General features: G+C 42.4%; 1 protein-coding gene across 1 annotated transcript in view; it reads left to right on the top strand.

Annotated features, from left to right (window-relative positions):
* Positions 1-6,075, top strand: part of TRABD2B (TraB domain containing 2B) — a 237,770-nt gene extending 231,695 nt beyond the window's left edge. The window contains exon 7 of the mRNA XM_075616275.1: positions 5,625-6,075. Within this exon, the coding sequence (XP_075472390.1) occupies positions 5,625-5,850 (226 nt within the window). The 3' untranslated portion in view covers positions 5,851-6,075. The remainder of the gene's footprint in view (positions 1-5,624) is intronic.
* Positions 6,076-23,354: the final 17,279 nt, after the last annotated feature.

Here is a 23,354-nt window from a genome sequence, read left to right as displayed (position 1 = left end):
TTTTTTCTGGAATATGTTGTGTTATCTGGGTGAACAATGTCACATATACATCTATACCTTTTAATGGACCAACAAGACTGATATTACTATTGTGTACAGAACTTTCCAAAACCCTGTACATATACAGATGTACAGTGGTGTGAAAAAGAAAGTACACCCTCTTTGAATTCTATGGTTTTACATATCAGGACATAATAACAATCATCTGTTCCATAGCCGGTCTTAAAATTAGGTAAATACAACCTCAGATGAACAAACACATGACATATTACACCGTGTCATGATTTATTAAACACAAATAAAGCCAAAATGGAGAAGAAATGTGTGAAAAACTAAGTATACCTTATGAATCTATAGCTTGTAGAACCACCGTTAGCAGCAATAACTTGAAGTAATCGTTTTTTGTATGACTTTATCAGTCTCTCACATCGTTGTGGAGGAATTTTGGCCCACTCTTCTTTACAACGTTGCTTCAGTTCATTGAGGCTTGTGGGCATTTGTTTATGCACAGCCCTCTTAAGGTCCAGCCACAGCATTTCAATCGGGTTGAGGTCTGGACTTTGACTGGGCCATTGCAACACCTTGATTCTTTTCTTTTTCAGCCATTCTGTTGTAGATTTGCTGGTGTGCTTGGGATCATTGTCCTGCTGCATGACCCAATTTCAGCCAAGCTTTAGCTGTCGGACAGATGGCCTCACATTTGACTCTAGAATACTTTGGTATACAGAGGAGTTCATGTTCGACTCAATGACTGCAAGGTTCCCAGGTCCTGTGGCTGCAAAAGAAGCCCAAATCACCACCACCGTGCTTGACAGTTGGTATGAGGTGTTTGTGCTGATATGCTGTGTTTGGTTTTCACCAAACGTGGCGCTATGCATTATGGCCAAACATCTCCACTTTGGTCTCGTCTGTCCAAAGGACATTGTTCCAGGTCTTGTGGCTTGTTCAGATGCAACTTTGCAAACCTAAGTCATGCTGCCATGTTCTTTTTAGAGAGAAGAGGCTTTGTCCTGGCAACCCTTCCAAACAAACCATACTTGTTCAGTCTTTTTCTAATTGTACTGTCATGAACTTTAACATTTAACATGCTAACTGAGGCATGTGGAGTCTGAGATGTAACTCTTGTTTTTTTTGCAATATCTCTGAGCATTGCACGGTCTGGCCTTGGGGTGAATTTGCTGGAACGTCCACTCCTGGGAAGACTGGTAACTGTCTTGAATGTTTTCCACTTTTCAATAATCTTTCTCACTGTAGAATGATGGACTTTAAATTGTTTGGAAATGGCCTTATAACCCTTCCCAGATTGATGGGCAGCAACAATTGCTTCTCTAAGATCATTGCTGATGAATTTCCTCCTTGGCATTGTGTTAACACACACCTAAATACTCCGGACCAGCAAATTGCTAAAACTTCGGCTTTTATAGAGGTGGTCACACTTGCTGATGATCAATTAATCAAGCATTTGATTAGCAGCACCTGTCTGCTACTTAGCATCTTAATTCCTATGGAAGCAGTAAGGGTGTACTTAGTTTTTCACTCAGCTTCTCCATTTTGACTTTATTTTTGTTAAATAAATCATGACACATATGTCATGTGTTGTTGTTCATCTGAGGTTGTATTTACCTAATTTTAAGACCTGTTAAGGAACAGATGATTGTTATTATGTCCTGATATGTAAAACCATAGAATTCAAAGAGGATGTACTATCTTTTTCACACAACTGTATACAGGCATACCCCGCACTAACGTACGCAATGGGACCGGAGCATGTATGTAAAGCGAAAATGTACTTAAAGTGAAGCACTACCTTTTTCCCACTTATCGATGCATGTACTGTACTGCAATCGTCATATACGTGCATAACTGATGTAAATAACACATTTGTAACAGGCTCTATAGTCTCCCCGCTTGCGCACAGCTTCGGTACAGGTAGGGAGCCGGTATTGCTGTTCAGGACGTGCTGACAGGCGCATGCGCGAGCTGCCATTTTCCTATTGAGCGATATGTACTTACTCGCGAGTGTACTTAAAGTGAGTGTCCTTAAACCGGGGTATGCCTGTATATACTAAATGTGTTCAAAATAATAGGTTGCATAAAACGACTTTTTGAGCTAAGAACATAAGCTGCAATGGGATGGTCGTGTCATACTGTAAGTAAGAGGCCCTCTTCATGAACACAAAATGTAGGTATATTTGAGAAGGGCAGAAGGTGAGGAGTAGTTTTATGAAGCACATTTCATCATACTTCTACCCTTGTGATAAGAGATGCAGAATAAATCTTGTGATTATCTCACATTCCCTACATGAGTCTTATACCCAGGACATTTCATATCTAGAGTGAGTAAACATTCTCCCATTTCACTGCCGTGAAGAGGATAAGATATAGTACTGGTGTTTAAAATATTAGCTCTTCTGTAGATTAGTAAATTATCTGCCTGTAAGCAAATGGGTCTGAGAAGTGTGCCTGTGGATCTGTGCAATGGTTGTCACACATTGTCACTGATTGTCCCCGATAGTCGAAATGCATTTCACCGATGTTATGGACGCTTGGAATGTGGCCTGTTACATAGTTACATAGTTGATGAGGTTGAAAAAAGACATACGTCCATCAAGTTCAACCTACGCTAAATTTAGATGACAGATACTTTATCCTATGTTTGTACATACAGTATTTTGATCCAGAGGAAGGGAAATAAAAAACCACAGTGACATATCATCTAATGATATCTCATCAGGGGAAAAATTAGTTTCTTCCTGACTCCAAATATTGGCAATCAGATTGCTCCCTGGATCAACATCCTTCCTGTGTTTACTTATTTGGTATATCCCTGTATACCTTTCCTTTTTAATAAGATGTCCAACCTTTTTTTGAAGATATCTATTGTATCTTCCATCACAGTCTCCATGGGTAATTACTTCCACATTGTAACTGTCCTTACTGTAAAGAACACTTTCCTTTGTTGCTGGTGAAATCTCCTTTCCTCCAACCTTAAGGGATGACCCAGAGTCCTTTGTAATGCCCTTGGCATGAATAGTTCATTTGAAAGCTCCTTGTATTGTCCCGAAAATATTTGTATATAGTTATCACATATAAATATCGGCGAATCCGCCCAAATCCATTTGCTCTATCTTCTTGCATTTCCCCCCAAAATCCGTTTTGCGGTGTAAAATCCGCAACTGGATTAGGTTGGTTTGAATCCATGCGGATTCATCAAGAAACTGCCATTGGATACAATCCATTGACGGATTTGTAGAATCCAATCCGCGGATTCAGCAATCTGTGGATTCGTAAGGATAAAAAATCCGCAAAACGCGAATTGCCCTTTTTGAGATTGATCCGCTGAAATCTGTGGACTAAAGGAACCGGCTGATTCGCTGCAGATCTAAATTCACGATCTCTGATCATATCCCTCTTAAACGCATCTATTCCAATGTAAATAAATCGAATTTCTCTAATTCCGTAATGTCTTTTCTTAGGAGTGGTGCCCAAAATTGTACTCCATATTCAAGGTGTGGTCTTACTAATGCTTTATAAAGGGGCATAATTATGTTTACTTCCCTTCCATCCATTGCCCATTTAATGCAAGATAAGATTTGTTTGCCTTTGCAGCTACTGCTTGACTTTGGGCACTATTGCTAAGCCTTCTGTCTACAAGCACACCTAAATCTTTCTTCATCAAGGATTCTCCTAATGTATCCCCATTTAATTTGTAAGCAGCCTGTTTATTCTTGTTTCCCAAATTCATAACCTTACATTTATCTGTATTAAACCTCATCTGCCATTTACCTGCCCAAGTTTTCAGTCTCTCCAAGTCCTTCTGGAGAGAAATCACACCCTGTTCTGATTCTACTACTTTACACAATTTAGTGTCATCAGCAAATATGGAGACGTAGTTCTCTATGCCAAGTATTAGAAATGTAGGAGACTTCACAAAAGAGACTCATAGGAAAACAGAGCAAAAGAGATTGTGATTATTAAAGGGAAAGTTTCTTGGATTATAAATAGAAACAGACATAATTTGCCCATTTTGCAAATAAAATCCCCCTTACAAATGCAAAACTGTGGCAAAAAATAACAAATCTCTAAAATACAAATGGGGTATTTCAGATTAAAACAATGTCTTGGTTAAAAACAAACTAGAAAATAGCACACGCTAACAAATTACCAGTGTTTTTGTCCCCAAAAATTGCTTTAACTCTAACAGAGAGTTTTTGAAGGTATATGAGTTTATTCGGAGACTGCGTTTTATCAAGTGAATTGCAGCTTCGTATCCCCAAAGAGAGACAATGAATGATCTGTTTTATAATCTATTCCTAAATCCTTGTTTCTAAACCAGAAACCCTTGAGCAATCACCCTTGCAGCAGGAGAGGAGACGTGCTTGAGATTACGTGTGACATATACCCTGTGGTTTGATTGTACACTTGTTATTCTCTCTAGTGCTATATCAGATTCTTGCATTTATTGCTTAAAGGTTTTTCATTTGCATAGTATGTTAGGGGTGCTGTCTTGTGTTGTTGGGGCATTGGGGTAAGGAAAGTACCTCTGTGTCCCTTTGGGGACTTGAGGGAAGGGGTTTGTCCCCGAAACGTTGCTCCCCCTTTTTTTTGCCCCCCCCCCCACTGTTTTTTTCCCTATTTGCTTTCCATTCTTTATCACCGTTTTTTTCCTATACTACCTATGTTTACATTGTGTATTTTAGATTGTGTGTGGGTCACATCACTCCATGTATTTAACTTGTGTAGATATTAAATACTTTTTTGATTTGGCATTTACCTACTCCTCAGTCAGTGAGTGCTAGAACTATTATTACTGCCTTGTTTCTAAACCAGATCTAAACAAAAACAGGAACCATGTTAAGGTAAAATAAAGAGCTAGGATTTAGATTTGGGTCTCAAGAGTCAGGTGAGTACTGAATGGTTTTATGTCAATACAGCACTTAATAAAAAAAAATATGATGTTTATACATGCTATGCACTTATCCTTGAAACATTGAGAAATCAGCCAGCATTGTGCTATCAATTTTGGGGTTATTAGCTCAAGGATAATAGCAAGCTAATAGACGAGAGAGCTTTACATTGAAAATAAAATCATAATACAAAATCTTGCGTATGAATAATGGCATTATTTCATTAAGTTTTTATTGTACTTTAAATGTCTATAAAACAAACTTCACTGATAGAATATTTCTATCAAAACCAACCCGTGGGTCACCCTGACTAAGCGGCGTTATTCTGGCGCTAGAAGGCACCTTATAGCTCACTCGCTTGAATTGGTCATAAGGTGTCTTGCAGCGCGGAAATGGGTCTAATGAAATAGCACAGTTCAGTAAATATGGACCTAAGTCTCTTTCCTGGTCCGTAATCTTGGTCAGGTCTTTTACTTTCTTTTTATACCATTTTACGCTTTCTGAAAACAGAAATATACAAGAGAAAAGTAGGAGTCAGCTGCCGATGCAGAGTTGGCCCCAGCTGAATGATGGGAGATGAATGTAATTTTGCTGGCAAACTGCCCATCATTATAGGAGTATCTCAGTCATTCCAGGAGACGTGCTCAATCCTGGTGTAGCTTCTTCCGGTTTTTGTTGGCTATAATGTAACGTTTTTCCCTCTTTGCTGTTTCCCAGTACAAGCACAGTGCCTTCAAACCTCAGGATCACCAATGGAGAGGTGACAGCAGAGCCATTGGTTTGGGTACCAAAGCAGCAAGAACAACAAACTCATCTGGAACTAAAACTTTCCAACACACCAAGCAACACAGCTCCAAAGTGCTTCTCAGCATTCCCATCCACTGCCTTCCTCTGTGCCCTGTTAGCTTTTTGCCTCATCACAGCGATAAGACCGCCGTCTTGACAGCGCTCGCAACAAGTGTAATAAGAACAGAACGCGAGTACAAGTTATAAGCCAACAAAGTCTTCCCATTAACAAACAGGCAACGCCTAGGCTGAGAAATAATTGGATGGGTAAAGCATCCGGACTAGCAGAAAAAAAACTAACACGAACAATGCTATTTATCTAAATCAGGGGTCTGAAACGCAGTCCTCAAGGGCCACCAACAGGCCAGCTTTTATGGATATCCCTGCTTCAGCACAGGTGGCTCAATCACTGAGACTGATTGAGCCACCTGTGCTGAATCAGGGATATCCATAAAAGCTGGCCTGTTGGTGGCCCTTGAGGCTGAGTTTTGGACCCCTGATCTATATCTTTCCGCTGCAAAACTGGTGTGAAGAAGCAGCACCGAGTTAAGTGGAAAAAAGAATTAGTTTATTTTGCCCTAGTTTTACCCCCAAAATACAAAACCTCCATAACCTTGTGGCTTGTAGTTGATTGAGATCTGGCTCTATTTCAGTTCATGTACAAACCGGTTCCGAGGTTCTTTGACTTTGTTTACATTCCTCCTGCCCTCTCCTTCCTTCGCAGCCTCACTTCCTGCTGCTCTCGGTGACATCACGGATAGATGGGTGTGCGGACGCACTCAAAGTGAAGAGCCGGGTGTTCAGGGGGTCAGGGAGATATAAACAAGGACACGGCTGTTACATGGATTGACCACAGTAGTTGAAAGAGGGAAGGGATCAGAGGGAAGGGGTCAGGGGGAAGGGGTCGGGGGGAGAATATAAAATAACTGATTTATACATAAATAAATGGCAGGTTTCAAAAGAAATACTGCAAATCACAGATTAGATAATGCTGCTTCCATGGCAGGCTGCAATCATTTTACGTTTACACTTAACATGTTTAATCTGCAATACAACCATGAAAATGTTCCGGGAGAAGCAGAAGCCAGATTAATTAATCATAGCTCACAATGATCATGGAAAATCAGGAATTGCCACCTGCTGACTCCAGAGGGAATACAAAACAAGGACATTCCAATCTTTTACATAAATCCAGGAGGGTAGAAGTACCTTTTGTAATATTTTCAGGCTGTATTTTAGACAGGGGGGTAGTCTGCCTTTAACTGTCCGAAGTGCTGGGAGAGGCATGGAATGGAAAGTGTTATATTATTCTTCAGGCCTCCGTTGGCACTGGAAGGGTAAAAGGTCACAATGCAATCACAAATATTGTCTTAACATCTTCTTTTTGTAGAAGGATTCTTTATTTCCCATAGTGCTATGGGGCTTTGTAAAATATTATGTGTTCATACAAAACAAGTGTATTTATTCTTATTTTTGTCTTGTACAATAACATTCTATTAAAAACTGTAGTGCCTTAAATAGCTAAATTAATATTTTATATGACTCTATTGCACAAGTTTATCAAACGTAAACACATCCGAATTAATGTTGTTTTATACGAAGACTGTTAAAATATCTAAGGGGAAAAATAATAAACTGACAATATCTGAAACTGTTTGTAATGTGGTTTATTCTGAGGTGGAACGTTCTCCAGGACTAAGGAAACGAGATTGATTTGATTCTAAACAGGTTTAAGGCTGAGAAATGCCCTTAGCTATATTCCAGGAGTGGCCAACTCCACTCCTCAAGACCCTCAAACAGGTAACAAGTCAGGTTTTCAGGATATCCCTGCTTCAGCACAGGTGGCTCACGTTCACCATAGTACTGCGAGAGCAGTGTAAAATAATATATTGTGATGCAGACGAACAAACCGTGCAAAGGAAAAAAATATATATAAATAACAGTGTAATTGGCTTTCTTATTCAAATTCAGTTAACGTAGGTGAAAATTGGACATATATGTGTCCTGTGAAGAATTTTTTTTTCTTTCCTTGAGAGAAATTCGTTTTCAGATGTTCATTATCTGCCACTTTGAGCTGTTTTGTTAATCATGGCATTAATTACTGCACACAAAGGAAAATAGGTGACTATTTGCTTATAATTACAGACAGTCTTGTAAATACACAGATTAGATAAAAGTTGTATGAATTAAAGGTAGTAAAAATCCTCCAAAGCATTTAGTTACTGCGGGAGCATGAAAAACTGGAAGTAATAATGAAACAATACTTGTTTGATATTATTACAGTACATCTACCCTGTGATGCACACGTCACTGATACTTTGGTCCTGAATAAGAATGCTCCTTCAGCCTATTTAATAACACATCACTTGTATTTGTTCATGTTGGTATAAAAAACAAACTGGATCAGCACTCAATAATAATAATAATAAAGGGCTTACATTTTGGTCTCACCAAGGTTCTTCTTTAACATATAAAAAAAAGCAGCAATACAGAAAAATCAGCACACAGAGGGAAAGGAAATGTTAGCAGTAGTGATGTACCGAGTACCCGGAATTACCCGGCGGATTTTCAGCTACCCGGAAATTACCTGGACCCGGCAACTGAGAAGTGGGCCCGGCGCCGGCTAATACCCGGTGACGGGTAATGTCAGGGTAGCTGAAAAATACATCATTACTTACCTGCTGTCAGCGATGGAAGGCGAGGAAGACCCGTGAGGAAGCCCGCGGCGACATCTAGGCAAGTCAGCAGAGGTCCTGTGGCGGTGGCAGCATCAATAGTGTGCGTTCAGCTGGCGCGGGAACTGGAGGACTCCATAGCAGTGTGAGCTGGGGAACCATGTGACCGGAGCAGGAGCAGAAGCTGTCCAATAGCAACGCTCCTGCTCCAGTCACATGATTCCCCAGCTCACAGTGCTATGGAGTCCTGCAGCTCCCGCGCCAGCTGAACACACACTGCTGATGCTGCCACCGCCACAGGACCTCTGCTGACCTGCCTAGATGTTGCTGACGTCTTCCTCCACCCAAGGTAAGTGCCAACCGGGTACCAGGCCGGGTAGATCATGTGATTTTGGCCGGGTACCCATTACCCGTATTTTTTTAAAAGTAGGACCCGGTCCAACACTAGTTAGCAGACACACATTGGGTTGCCAGGTGTCCAGTATTGAACCGGACTGTCCTGTATTTGGACACTCTGCCCAGTAAAAAATGAGAGGTAATGCTGTGTGTTTGGGGTAGGGATTGAATTGTGTGTGTGTTTGGGGGGGAGGAGGCTATGTTTGTGTAGCCAGTGGGGGATTGAGTGATAGAGGTGACGGAGATTGTGTGAGGAGTGGGGGAGAGTATGGGCGGAGGAATGTGTGAGCATGAGTGAGCGAGAGAGGGGAGTATTGAAAGAGTGTAAGACAGGGAGAGTGAGTGAGAGAGAGGTGGGGGAGAAATACACGGAGGGAGTGTGAGAAGGGGGGGTAGTAAAGCGAGGAGGTGAGAAAGAGGGTGGCCGGCAGGGTTGGGGGGGGGGTCCAGTGGAAACTCTAGTGCTGGGCCCCGGGAACGCTGTCGGCGGCCCTGACTGGTACATACTGTGTCAGTCATTTGGTTGACACAATATTGGTTGATCTAGGAGATTGGGTCGCGGCCGTTTCCACCCACTGGCGTTTAACAGCAAGTGACCTCACCGCCGGGACACTCAGCCACCGTGATAAATCCCTAACTTTAGCCCTTACCCTAAAACCCCCTAATCTTAACCCATAATACTAAAGCTACCCCCTACCCTAAAAACCTTACCCCCTTATCCTAAAACCCCTTACCCTAAAATCCCCTTACCCTAAAAACCTTAACCCCTTATCCTAAAAACCCCTTACCCTAAAAACCTTAGCCCCTTACCCTAAAAACCTTAACCCCATATTCTTAGGCCCTTTACCCTAACCACTAAAACCCCTAAAGTTAACCCCCTGCCCTAAAACTTACCTTATCATAGAAGCAGGTGCGGCGGAGGGTCCCTCTGTGGCCAAATGTTGGCGGGGACTTGAACGCGGCGAGATGGCCATGCCCAAATGTCCCACATAGCTAAGTGTGACCCCCGTATCCCTTCCTTCAGCATCGTGTTACAAGTCGAAGATTGAGAGCCTGAGGCTCTACCCTAATAATTGAACCTTTCACCCTTTAGGATACACACTATCTATCTATCTATCTATCTATCTATCTATCTATCTATCTATCTATCTACTGCAGCACCAGCCTTTATTCTAAAACTTGCCTTGGAAAATCAAAGGCTATCACTAACATGACCCTTGAAAAAGAACACTGTGACGTTCGAAATGCGTTGGATGGGTCTCTTGTCACATTAAAGTGCCCTTTTAATCATTTTTTCGTTTTGGGTCCTTCCTACTCCGTTTGTGCTGGTGCGCTTTTGGTCTCCTTTTTCCTGTATTGCATATTTGTAGCTGCACAGCCTGCCTGCCTACCTACTACCAGGATGTGAGTATTGCTTATTTTCAGGGGAACCTGCCGATGAGACTGAGGGTGAGTGGGCTTGTACCATCTACCACCTGTCTTCAGGAGGATAGTACCCATACTATTGCACATTAAGTACTATATTATTCTTATTTTATTCATTGCACCTGCATTTGAGCGCTTTAGCCTACTTTCCATATGACTCAGGTACATGCTGGGTACATGCTGCAACATTTCAGTGACATTTCTGCAGAAAGATTAATGGCCCATCGGATTAACACAGCAGGGGTCCCTGGCAGTTCCATTCAGTTTGAATGGGACTGCCAGGGACTACCGCTATGTTAATCCGATGGGCCATTAGTCTGTCTGCAGAAATGTCACTGAAATGTGTAGCATGTACCCAGCATGTACCTGAGTCATGTTGATGATTGCCCCAGATAAGTTTTAGAATACTCGTCGGCACACCTCTATCTATCTATCTATCTATCCATCCATCCATTGCTGGATGGACGCCTATACACAAGATCTGATGAGAAAACTGCAGTGAAATTTATCATGGAAGTTATCCAGGGCCAGGACTGGCTGAGGATGAAGAATGAGAGGAGTCTGGTCATAGGAAGTCCTTAGAGCTCCCTCTGGTGGTAGATACAGGGACGTCATAAGGAAAGCACAGTACAACAGTGCCCTCTATGGACCAGTGGAAGAATTGGCAATGTAGAAGCAAGTATGTTTTCAAAGGGACATTCCCACTTAGCACAGCAGCAGTGATGTTGGTGAGGACAGCAGCAGTGATGTTGGTGAGGACAGCAGCAGTGATGTTGGTGACGCGCTTAATCAGTTAAACGTAGACGACTGACTTATTTTTAAAAGAATCAGACAAGTAGAAGGTTTTTTTTGCATTACTGTTAATCAGTTACAACCAGTATAATATAGTTGCCCCATCTCTAATTTGAAACAGATATATATCTATAGATATATATTATAGAGAGAGAGAGAGAGAGAGAGAGAGAGAGAGAGAGAGAGAGAGAGAGAGAGAGAGAGAGAGAGAGAGAGAGAGAGAGAGAGAGAGAGAGAGAGAGAGAGAGAGAGGGAGAGAGAGAGAGAGAGAGAGAGAGAGAGAGAGAGAGAGAGAGAGAGAGAGAGAGAGAGAGAGAGAGAGAGAGAGAGAGAGAGAGAGAGAGAGAGAGAGAGAGAGAGAGAGAGAGAGAGAGAGAGAGAGAGAGAGAGAGAGAGAGAGATATTGATTTACTTAGTTAAGTTATGGTGAGTTATGTATGCTCATCTGCATGTCTTAGGCAGGTCTGCAACCCCGCCTTTCCCCATCATCACCCAGCATACAGCACTTCCACTGCAGCAATGGATTCTGGGAAATGACATGCAAATGGGCACACAGTGCCACCTTTTGCTTGAAAACCATTTTTAACATGGATCCCTATAGGCTTAAGCTTGCTGCATGGTCACAGCTTTAAGCACAGCCAGGGTTAAGATGCATAGCCAGAAAACCCCCCCACAGACAGCTGTTTCAACCTTAATGGGTCTCCTCAGTGTGGGGTTGGTTAACTGGCTATGCAATGAAGCAATGAGGATGGGGTTTACCATACTTAGTTAAGTTATGGTGAGTAAAAAAAGTGACAAAATCCCTCCACAGCAAAGCATATAGCAAATATTCCTGTATGCTCATTTGCATGTCTTAGGCAGGTCTGCAACCCCGCCTTGCATCTTAACCCTGCCTGTGCTTAAAGCTGTGACCCTTCCTAGTGAACACCAAAGGTGAAGGACCCCTTTTCCGGTTCCGGTTCCACGGAGGATACTCACGTGATGACGCCATTGACTGCGGACGCATGCTGGTGATCGAGCTGCTTGGCACATGAGAGCCTATCTCATACACGCTTATATTTGCTGTATCTTTGTGAGTGGGCATTTGTAAGATTTTACAAATTTAATACAATTTTATTGTAGTAATGCACTAGGTGTGCGCCTGTTTTTTCTCTTTCCGTTTTTCTAGATATCATTAGGGACTGGTGATCCCTTTGAAACAGGCTGCAAGAAACCAAAGACATTACCACTGGAACAGGACTTTATGTATTGAAGGTTTTTTATTATATTTTTTAATTTTTTGGCAATTTTTTCTATTCTATTTTTTACTTAATAAATATATTTTTTAGTTTTTTATATATACTCTTTAGGGTTAATTGTCAGGAGATTGCATTTATATTGTATTTTTTAAGGTTTTATCTAGTGTACTAGCCCACTTTAGCCGCCCCTTTAAGCATACCTATTGGAGCTACTGTTTTTCTTGTTAATATTTACATTACAAATTGGGTTATTTAACGGCGCTACTTCAATTTCTTTTTCTCTCTCTCTCTCTCTCTATATATATATATATATATATATATATATATATATATATATATATATATATATATATATATATATATATATATACATACACTAAGCAGTGCTACTCCATAAGACACCTTCCAGCGCGGTTAGTTAACATGGCGCGTTATCTTCCCATACACAAACAGCACGTTTAGATTTCTCTCTGTGTTTTGATTTCTTCCTCCGGAATGTAGTTTTGTAATCTGATAATATGGTGAGAAGGATGTGGAGCTCCCAGACTGCTCTAGTGGTAATATCTGGTTGTACCATAAACCATAATAACAGCTCTTGGAAGCCACAAACAAATCCCGTGTTCTTTAGCATTTTGGAGACTTCTAGATATTGTGAAATCTGGCTCCGCGAGAACAGTTTGGAAAATATATATGCCGCAAAGTTGCCTTTCTTAGACATAGTAATTATTTACCTTTTTCCGAGGAAACAATCCAAGCAGCCCCTTAAAAAATAAATGTTTTGTTTTAATATATGCCGCCTTTGATGACCTTTATTGAAAACGAATTACCTAAGCTGCCGATCGATTGGTTCTCCCATGATCGATCAGCCAAGATCCTGCTTCCCAGGGTTCACTAAATGGTTGCTTTTCAGTTTCAATAAATCCTTCTAACTCATTGTAACTCAGCAGCTACAATGTATCCTTATATTACTTACGCAGTGGCGTAGCAAGGCATGCTCGGGTCCCCGGGCAAAAGTTTTGTATAGGGTTTGGCCGCGCATGCGCCACCGGCACTGGCACTTGTATCGGCTCTTGCCCATCACACGCCAGCTCCGATCGCACATGCTGAGTAACCAATTGCCGGTTGCGCATGCGCAGCAGCAAAAATACGCATTCATGCTAGAGAGTGACCCCACCCCCAGGAACGCGGGCCACCTGGCCTTGCCCAGGCTATAGCTATGCCTTTGTTACTATGGTAACATTATCTATTGTTACAGTTTGCAGCTCAAACTGCTGGGAATGTTGGCAACAATTGATCACAAACAGGAAAGTTTTGCAAAGATCTGGCACTGCTGAGGAGGTGGGCTAATACCTGCTATAGAAATCAAAGGATTATTAGTATATTAAAACGCATTAAAATGGCACTAAGAGTTGAATATATACAAAAAAATGTTAGCAGTATTATCTAATTCTACAGAACTACTTTATTTTTAAAAATCCCACATAAGATATTTCATGGATTGCTCCTTTAAAGGGGCAGTCCCTTCTAGGATCAAAAGAAACTAATGCCAGTCACATGTTTATGACATGCAATGCTTTGCAAACTCTCTGGCAGCCAAGTGGTTAATGAGCTAAATGCAGTTCATTGGTACAATTAAAGTCAGACAAATGTACATGGTTTTAAATGATCAATGCTTTGTGGGCTTTTTATCATCTCCTTTTGGGATAAGACTTTGTCTACAGACAAAAACAATGAATTGCTGCTTTTTTTTTTACTGTGCTGCTTTGTGCAAAGTAATTCTAATTGAACAGATAAAAGTGGAGCACAATGAGGCTCAGATACAGAGGGGTCTATAAACACTTTGCTAATAGGGGGACGCTTGCAAAATCATTACCTGACAGTTATTTTTCTTGAAGTTAATGCAAATCCACCAAGCTAATTATATGCAAAAACAACGGCTGTTGTATATCTCATTTGTATAAGCCAGGGGTGGCCACTTACAGTCCTCAAAGGCCACCAACAGGTCAGGTTTTCAGGATATCTCTGCTGTAGCACAGGTGGCTCAATCAGTGGCTCAGTTGAGTGCTACTTAACTCAGAGAATTATCTTTAGCGTGTTTTAAAACTGCAAGTTCCATCTCCAGTAATTTTGGGCATATTTTTCAATCCTGCTATACAGAGCCCAAAAGCACATGGTCCCTGCGATGGATTCAAATGGTACTCATGTGCTACCTTCCAAATTACAAGAAAAAAAACATACAGAATAAGAAGAACATCAATAAGTCCTTGGCATTTAGTACTTTTTAATGAGTTATGCTTGGGGGAAATACATTTAAGTTTTTTTTTGCATTCATCACTTCACTGCCAGTGTCACCAAAGGGGTTAAGATATTATTTGCAAAATGATGAAATATCGACATTTTATTCATCACAGCCACGGCACGAGAAATGATTCAGTTACCTGGAAACCATGGCCCCAGGCAGCTTGTCTGGGACTTGCTCCACATTCTGCTGTGGATATTTTGAGCACATATCTTGGGAGTTTGCAGCTGTGCTACTATCCCTCTGCGACTTACCAAAAGCATTTTCTTTATGTGGTTAAAGTAACATTCGGTGTGAAACAAAAGTCTAGGGAAACATTAGCACAGCTTTACGTCACTTTCATTACTAATGGTATGCGTTACATTTATTAAGACACTTTTAGCTATTATACTTGGATAGCCGATTGCTTGTTTTAGCCTAATGCCTTCCATTACTTTAGCATCATCGTGTCGTTGCTAAGGCCATTGATTTTCCACCATGCCTAATTATCGAGCTTTTTTGGGCATATTAAAAATGCAGTCCCGCTGGGTAACATATAGCAGAGGCTCAGTAAAGTGTAAGCCCTTTAACAACTCACTAAATCACTCGCGGAGGCACAAGACTCGGTAGGAGTTAAAATCAGCAAAAAGTGCATTTTTTTTTTTAAATGGCAAAAGCACTATTTTAAGCTTGGCACCACGCTTCTGTGTTAAAATTCCCAGTATTTACACGTACGGACTTACAGCCTGAAAATGAGGGAAGCCTGACAGGTCGGTCACTAGCAGGGATTTTATTTCCTGGAGTTATAAAGACATCAGCAACTCTAACCCAAACAAAATTCCTTATGTTGGCAGGTGCTCAGTCTTCAATGTTTTAGATTTGCACTTGCAAATGAAGAATTATTACATATCCTTCCCCCAGCTCAACGATTTATAATTATTATTATTATATTATTATTTTATGAAAACTGCTTAAAAACTGTTGGAATTCCAAGAAAACCATAAGGAATCACATGAATTTAAAATATCTTTACCATTTTAAAATAATAATAATATTGATTTTAGTTCGTGAATTTTTTCCTGTGAAATTGTGAATTTGGTTTATTTGTTGGGGGGTAAAAATGGCAAATAGAACCTACTGATTCTAACATGTGGCGTTATTAAAACATAGGATTGCAGCAGTGAACCAAGCAAGGATGAATCCTCAAATGAGGAATAGAATACTTAGCACCGGCCAAGTGAGTAAGTTCCAGATGCAGGATCAGCTGAGAGGGAAACGGTGTAACCGAGGATGAGGCTCCACCACTGCATGCGTTCCATCGACAACGGAAACCGGAAGCCGGGATTGAATCCACAGCGGGGAAGATTGTAGTCAGGGACACCGTGGCACACACAGAGAAATGAGCACCATAACTGTGTTATTGACAGGAAAGGGTAATGGCAACAAGCTTGACCTTTATTAATAGCATAGATACAGGTGGTTGGAAGGGAGCCAAAGTCGCAGGAACATCCAAAAAATAAAAGGAAATATAATAGTGCAATATGTTGTGATAAATCGAATTCTGAGTTATCTTGGCTCTATAGAGTGTCTACTTACAATAAGTAGGTATATATAAAGCGTTTTGCAAAGTAAGATGGTGTGTAGCAGGCTGTAAAGACAGGATCCTCGCGAGTTTGAGGTGAAGGAGATCTCACTCAGGTACACATGCCACAGGAAAAAAATACAGAAAAGACCATAGTACAGATCGGACAAGAACAGTTTGTATTAAAAGCAGGATAAAAGTTGTACTTACAATAAGTACATAAACAATGTACACGTAGCGTTTACTTTAGAGGTGAAACCGGCGTCTGTGTGGATAGTCTCTAGCTGCTGCAACTCCCAGTCCTCCTCGTCGGATCGCGATGACTGGCGTCTGACGTCACTTCCGGCGCAAGGGTGACGGCTTCCGATCCGGAACACAGAGGTTAGCAGACAGCAGGGGAACCGCAGACTAGGCACCTTCTCCTTCTGGGCAGCTGTGCAGGCTGCAGGAATAGGCTCAACGCGTTTCGCTGTGTTACACCACAGCTTCCTCAGGAGCAAGTGAATACCCCTAGTGGGTGTGTAGTTTATATACCAGTGTCAATTACTCAATAAAAGCTAAATTTCACATAGGTCCTCCTCTTAAAGGTACATGACTCTATGGTCCAAAAACGACGCAATTACGCTAAACTTTAATATTACATATCATAAAAAAATAATTAAAAAGTGCATTAAAAATGCTAATAAATTTTAAAATGTTTATAATGTTTATAAAAAATGCCCTATACATCAATGAAACAATGCAGGCTATATAACTCAGCATGATGGCGGAGAGATAAAAAAGGGGGGGGAGAGAAATTAAATATGATCAGTGACATGAATGATAGCGTTTTTCTTATATTCATAAGATCTCAAAGACTTGAGATCAAGGGGGGGGGAGGGAAGGGGACAGGGGAGTGATCAATGGTGATGGGGATGACGGAAGGGGTGGGTGGGGTATACAAGTGGGTACAGCAGAGATACTATGACTAGTGAAAAGGTATTAATTGATTAAGAATGGTATTATTTCAAAGTCTGCATTCAGACCGTGTGGTATTAAGGTGTTTAATTTGTGAATCCAGAACATTTCACGTTTACTTAAGTCAATATCTCTGCTGCGACCTCTCCAATGCTGTAACACATTTTCTATACCCGTAAATTTATTAATAGCAGCCATATTTCCCCTTACCATCACAGGGAGTAATTATAAAATTAAAAGGCAATTTAATTATTTACATTTCTTAATGTATAACAATAAAATTAGAGGGTAAATACTGTATATGACAAACACAGTACTATACGTATCAAGGAAAAAATCCCATTGAAATGAATAGAATTTTTTTCTTTGATGCATCTGGATTCTGGAGCAATAATTGTGCCCCAGAAAAACCTCCCTTTCCCTATGCCCCTAACACCCTACAAATAAAACACAAAAAGCATAACATCCATAAGTGCTCCATATGTGCAAATATGAAGCCTTTCGGAGCCCAGGTGACCAACTATAGACCTGAGCTTGACTTGACAATAGCTAGCTTGCCACTTGGGCTACTAAGGAATGAATATATTAATATGTTCTCCAATGCTCATATCATATTTGTATTACCTATTCTAGGTTGGCTAATCTTATCTATTGCCTATGTCCATAGTGGCAATTATGTACATAGGCAAGATAGACCTAACACCAGTCTGGGGTAGGTGATAAAAGTTGGTGAAGTTTCACCAGGTGTCAAAGTTTAGTGCATAGCATGTGAAGAAGTCATTTGGAGTTAATCCTTCACTTACATACTCTTTTACTTACATCCGTGTTAAAAGCTAGCGCGGATATAGCCAAGGTGAAAAGGCCCCTTTCACTGCATTACTACTCGCGATATGCAGAAAGTATATGGTGCAGACCGCACAGCTAATGAGTTGAGAAACCCTGCCACATATCCAGACCTCAAACCTTGCCCCAACAGGTCAGGTTTTCAGGATATGCCTGCTTTAGCACAGGTGGATTCAATCAGTCCCTGCGTCACAACAGAGTGGCTCAATCAGAGGCTCAGTCTGTGACTGAGCCTCTGATTGAGCTACCCGTGCTAGGATTGCCTGAAAACCTGACCTGTTGGGGGGGGGGATTGAGGACTGGAGTTGAGCACTCCTGCCAAGTGAACCTTATTCCCTCAAACATAATGGTTACCAAAAAGAAGGGAGGTTCTCAGCACTCAATATGCAAGATATAGAAAAACATCAACAAGTAGGGTTGCCAGGTGTCCGGTACTGAACATGTGTGTCCGATATTACCTCTTCGGACTTAGGCTACGCTTAAAGTGCCGGCGACGGTGACGCGACGGTCAGGCGACGGTCCCTGGAAAATCAAATAGAGATTACTTCCAGTGATCGCGACCAATCCGTCGCTCTGTGCTTACTATAAGCGCATGCGACGGCGGCAATGCATTTGTTTTGCCGCGACGTTGGGTCGCTGTCGCCATCACTATAAGCGTAGCCTAAGTAACCAATAGCGGGATTTCCCCTGAGAAGGGATAGAGCAGGGCTGCTGTTGCTAGGGGGCTGGGCAGCTTCCTCCATCCTGATTGGCTGCATTACACAGCAGCAGCCAATCAGGAGGAGCTGGCAGGAGCCTGGGGGGTGGGCCCAAAGAGCAGAGGAAAAGCATGGAGCAGAGAGAGGTGAGGCTGTGTCCTGTGTCCTGTCTGTGTATTTGTTCTGTTTTGTCCTGGTGTGTGTGTATTTGTACTTGTACTGTTTTTGTGTGTGTGTGTGTGTGTGTGTTTTCTGGCTGCCCTGTGGGGGTGATAATGACAGGGAGGGGGGGGGGGGCAAGAGGATGAAGGGAGGGGGGTTAGAGGGGGAGGGGGGGATGGGAGAGGACGAAAGGAGGGGATGGGAGAGGATGAAGGGAGGGGACTGAGAGAGGATGAAGGGGGGGAGAGGATTAAGGGAGGGGGTGAGAGGAAGAAGGAGGGGGTGAGAGGATGAAGGAGGGGGGTGAGAGAGGATGAAGGGAAGGGGGGGTGAGAGAGGATGAAGGGAGGGGGATGAGAGGATAAAGTGAGGGGATGAGAGGATGAAGGGGGGGATGAGAGGATGAAGGGGGGATGAGAGAGAATGAAGGGGGTGAGAGAGGATGGGGGAGGATGAGGGGAAGGGGTTGAGAGGATGAGGGGGGTGGGAGGGTGAGAGGATAAGGGGAGAGAGAAGATGAGGAGGGGTGCAACAATCTTGGTGCATTAAGATCAGAATTGCTCGCCATGGGCCTGTATGACTGCAGGTAAGTTATTTATAAATGATCTGACCATTACGTAATTTGTTCTAAATTTCACTCCAAGCATGCACCAATTTGTATCAGTTTGCACTATTTCATATTCCATTTCCTAAAAAAAATCCTCAGAAGGGCGCTCCCTCCCAAGACCCCTCCCCAGATTTTTTATGAAACAGAATATAAAAAGATGCAAATAAGTGAATACTTGGAGTGAAATTGTAATTTTTTTTCGTAACAGTCAGGTCATTTATAAATAACGTTCTTCCCCACCGACAGTTCTCGAGCGTGTCATACCTTCAAAATTGTGCCCAGTATTTTTGGACAGGCCCCCTGGCAACACTATCAACAAGAGATCATTGAATCAGTGATTATTTACTGTGAAAACAGTAATTGATATACAAACACAGTGCAAATACATTCACATAAAACAATACTGACAACAGCTAATAAGAAACACTGAAAAGACAGTATGTCAACACAGAATATAGTTATCCTACGTATGCATGATCAATGTGAAATCGATGCAGAGTATGCTGCGCAAAAAAAAATGCGAGACAAAAAGACAGAAAAACACGATGCAAAAAAACAAAAAACAAAACGGGGACTGAAGGAAGGGAACAAAAAGTAAACGAGCAATAAAAATCTCAGTGGAATTACATAAGGGGGGCAACGTTTTGGGGAGTAAACCTCATCTTCAGGCCTGTTCCTACCAGTCTAAGGCTGCGCTTATAGTGCCCGGCGACGTCACGCCAAAACAAATGCATTGGATCCGTCGCATGTGCTTATAGTAAGCGCTTTTGAAGCCATTGAAATTCGATTTTGGGAGAGATAGTCGCCACGTGTGACTGTCTCTACACCAATCACAGAGCGCCTACTGCACTCAGCCCGCCCCGTTCGTGACATCACTGGCCTTGTCGCCAGCAACGTCGCTCCAAACTAAAGTGCAACTTTCGCCAGTGGCGACGGGTGACGTCATCGGTCGCGTCGCCGGCACTATAAACGCGGCCTAATGCTAATGGTACTTCCCTTGTCTCCTGAAAAAAAAGCTGCCAATGCTGAAGCAGTCAGAAATAGGCACATGGCGATATGGTTTAAGTGAGTGAGTAGGTCGCTAAACACAGAACAAAACATTTGTAAACATATCAACTTTTAGTGAATCTGGAAATTCGTGTTCTTGAACACTGGGGTCTGTCATGGCTTGGTACACCTATTCTACAGTTTAGTTTGCCCTCTTGTGGCCTTTGATTTAAACTGCAACAAATGCTACACAAAAAGATCAATAATTCCTTGGCATTTACACATTTTTGAATGGGTTACGAGTGGGGGGACATGCATGTGCTTCTCTATAAATGTATTTTAGGGGGAGGGGGTTGCTGCATTAACCCCTTCACTGCGACAGGGCAAACACAGTGCAAGAATTTAAATAGCTGCACGTTTTTATCAATTAAAAATTGTCTTTACTTTAGGAGGTCCTGCACGTGACGTCATCGGGAATGGCTGCCTGAGAGACTTTCTATATTTCATCCTGGTCGCATCACACGTGTTTGTTGCTGTGCTTTGCGCAGTGAAGTTATCAGGAATAACTTTGGCTGAGATGTTAAACGTATTGTCAGTTACTGAACACATTCTCTGTGCTTTTACGTTATCGTAGCCTCAGTATGTTTGTAACTTGGAACTGCCCATTTAAGGATAGGAGTTCTCCAATATTCGGGTATTCAGTATCCTCATGTTTCTACGTTTCACCGGGTCACTAGCAATACAAAGAGAACGAGCTAAGTTAACAGACTATATGGTTATCCATGGCACTGCAATAGTGCTGATCGGGGCATTACCGCACGGAAAGTCCTATTGAAGTCAATGGGAGTGATCGTCACCATTCCAGTTTGATTAATCACCCCCTATATCAAGGGTGCTCAACTCCAGTCCTCAAGCCCCTCCCAACAGGTCACGTTTTCAGGATATACCAGCTTCAGCACAGGTGGCTCAATCAGAGCAGGGATGTATTGGACACCAGTGCATCAAAATAACAAGTCCTTGTATTTATAACGACTGCAATAGAAAAACTCCCAATGTACTGTATAAGTACAATAAAGTTGCCCTAATAGGGTTAGGGGACTAGTACTTAATGCCACTGGCACCACTGATAATTAGTACAGACAAAGTCCCATATAGTGAGAATAACAGGGTATGGCTACCCACAGAGAAAAAACTCACTTTTTGTTCCAGGAGTTTCACACAGCAGGTGCATGAATGGCGTGCAGTCCACCAGATGATGCAGCAGAAACAAGTAGAGGAACGGCAGTGCACTGCCAAGAAGACCAGGAAGAGGCTCACGGTTGCAGCAGCAAAAAATGTTTTAATGCATAAAAAAGATTGGACTAGATGTCTCCCCCAGCCACAGCAATGGTCCACCTTTCTTGAGAAAGGGCATAGAGCCCGAAACGCGTTGGTGGACCATTGCTGTGGCTAGGGGGGACATCTAGTCCAATCTTTTTTATGCATTAAAACATTTTTTGCTGCTGCAACCGTGAGCCTCTTCCTGGTCTTTTTGGCAGTGCACAGCCGTTCCTCTACTTCAATCAGAGCAGGGACTGATTGAGCCGCCACTGTTGAAACAGGGATATCGTGAAAACCTGACCCTTTGGGACGACCTGAGAACTGGAGTTGAGTCCGCCTACCCTATATGACCCTCACAACACAGTTATAAACCTATCTGATTATACCCCTAAGGAAGTGGGAGGCGCCCTACAAAACCAGCAGGGTGAGACCAATTGAGGCAGGCTTGGTTGAGAGGTCACGAGGACTGTGACGTCAGCACATCCAGAGACCAGTCAGAGAGGATCCCCGAATCGGCTAGGACGCCACGTGGGACCCCCTGCGGTAGGAGGGCGCAACCTACTCACACGACCAGATAAAGACAAGGGCTCCACTAGGTTTATGGACCTTTACTCCTTACATGCGATTTTAATTCAATGACATTGTGGGTGCCATTTTTTTAATTTACCTTGTATAAGAGTGATTACATTTTATCACGCCACTGGAAGCATTGTTTGCACTCATCTTTTACAGACTGAACCTACCTGCATGACTCACAATCACTAGATATTCTTTTATAGGTCATCGCTGAGAGAATTACAACTCTGCATGGATCCAAAGGTTGGGCTTCCCATTGAAACACTGCAGCAACCACAACAAACTCCCCATAATAAATCTCTTCAAGGTAACGAGTGGGAAAATGTTTGTCTGATTTACCGGCTTTTTAGACAGCTCAGAAACTGAAAAAATAGCAGCAACCTCCCACCAATTTTTCTCTCTTCTTTTTCAAAGAAATTGCATCGGATTTATCGAAGGACAAAATCCAACGAGATACGTTTTCTTTGATATGTTTGGTACTGGATTTTACACTAGTTTTGTCCCAGTTTTGAAGCTGGGAAAATGGATAAATCGCCCACAATGTGTTAATTGGGTTTCACTCTTCTTTCTCTAGCCAGTCACAACAAGCAAACCTTGCAACTCGGGGTCTGTCCATGTACGTGTAGCCCTTTTTCTGAACCCTCCCAAAGGAACTACTGGTCACTGTACAACACCAGCGGCTCCAGGAGATCTGGGCCTCCGCTAGCTGGGAGCCTGGGGTAACACTTATTGTCGTCGTGAGCGCTACGGGTAACATAGGTGACCCCTCCGTCCAGCCACCAGTCACCTTCCAGTCTCTTAGCGCACACGGGCATACTACCATTGGCAAGACTAAATGTGGGGCCCGTATGACTCTATACAGCCAGGGGTGTGTTTCTCTGCATCCCGTACTTTCCTTAGGGGGAACAGAAATCGCTGATTGCTGCTCACTGTGCTCCCTCCTATTGTGGGGGCGGGGCTCAGGTTTTCCCGCCAGTCCTGGATAGATGTTTGCAACATTTTCCCGCGCGGGCGGGAAGTCAGCACATGGTTTCTTCCGCCTTGAGGGCTTCCTCATGGCGAAACAAAAATAGCACAATTTAGAAAAAAAATTACAGGGCACCCCAGGTCTGATATCTCAGCAGC

The sequence above is a fragment of the Ascaphus truei genome, chromosome 10 (assembly GCF_040206685.1).
Source record: "Ascaphus truei isolate aAscTru1 chromosome 10, aAscTru1.hap1, whole genome shotgun sequence".
NCBI classification, from domain to species: Eukaryota; Metazoa; Chordata; class Amphibia; order Anura; family Ascaphidae; genus Ascaphus; species Ascaphus truei.
Note: the sequence above shows the minus strand (reverse complement) of the source record. Positions and strands in the feature narration are given on the sequence as shown.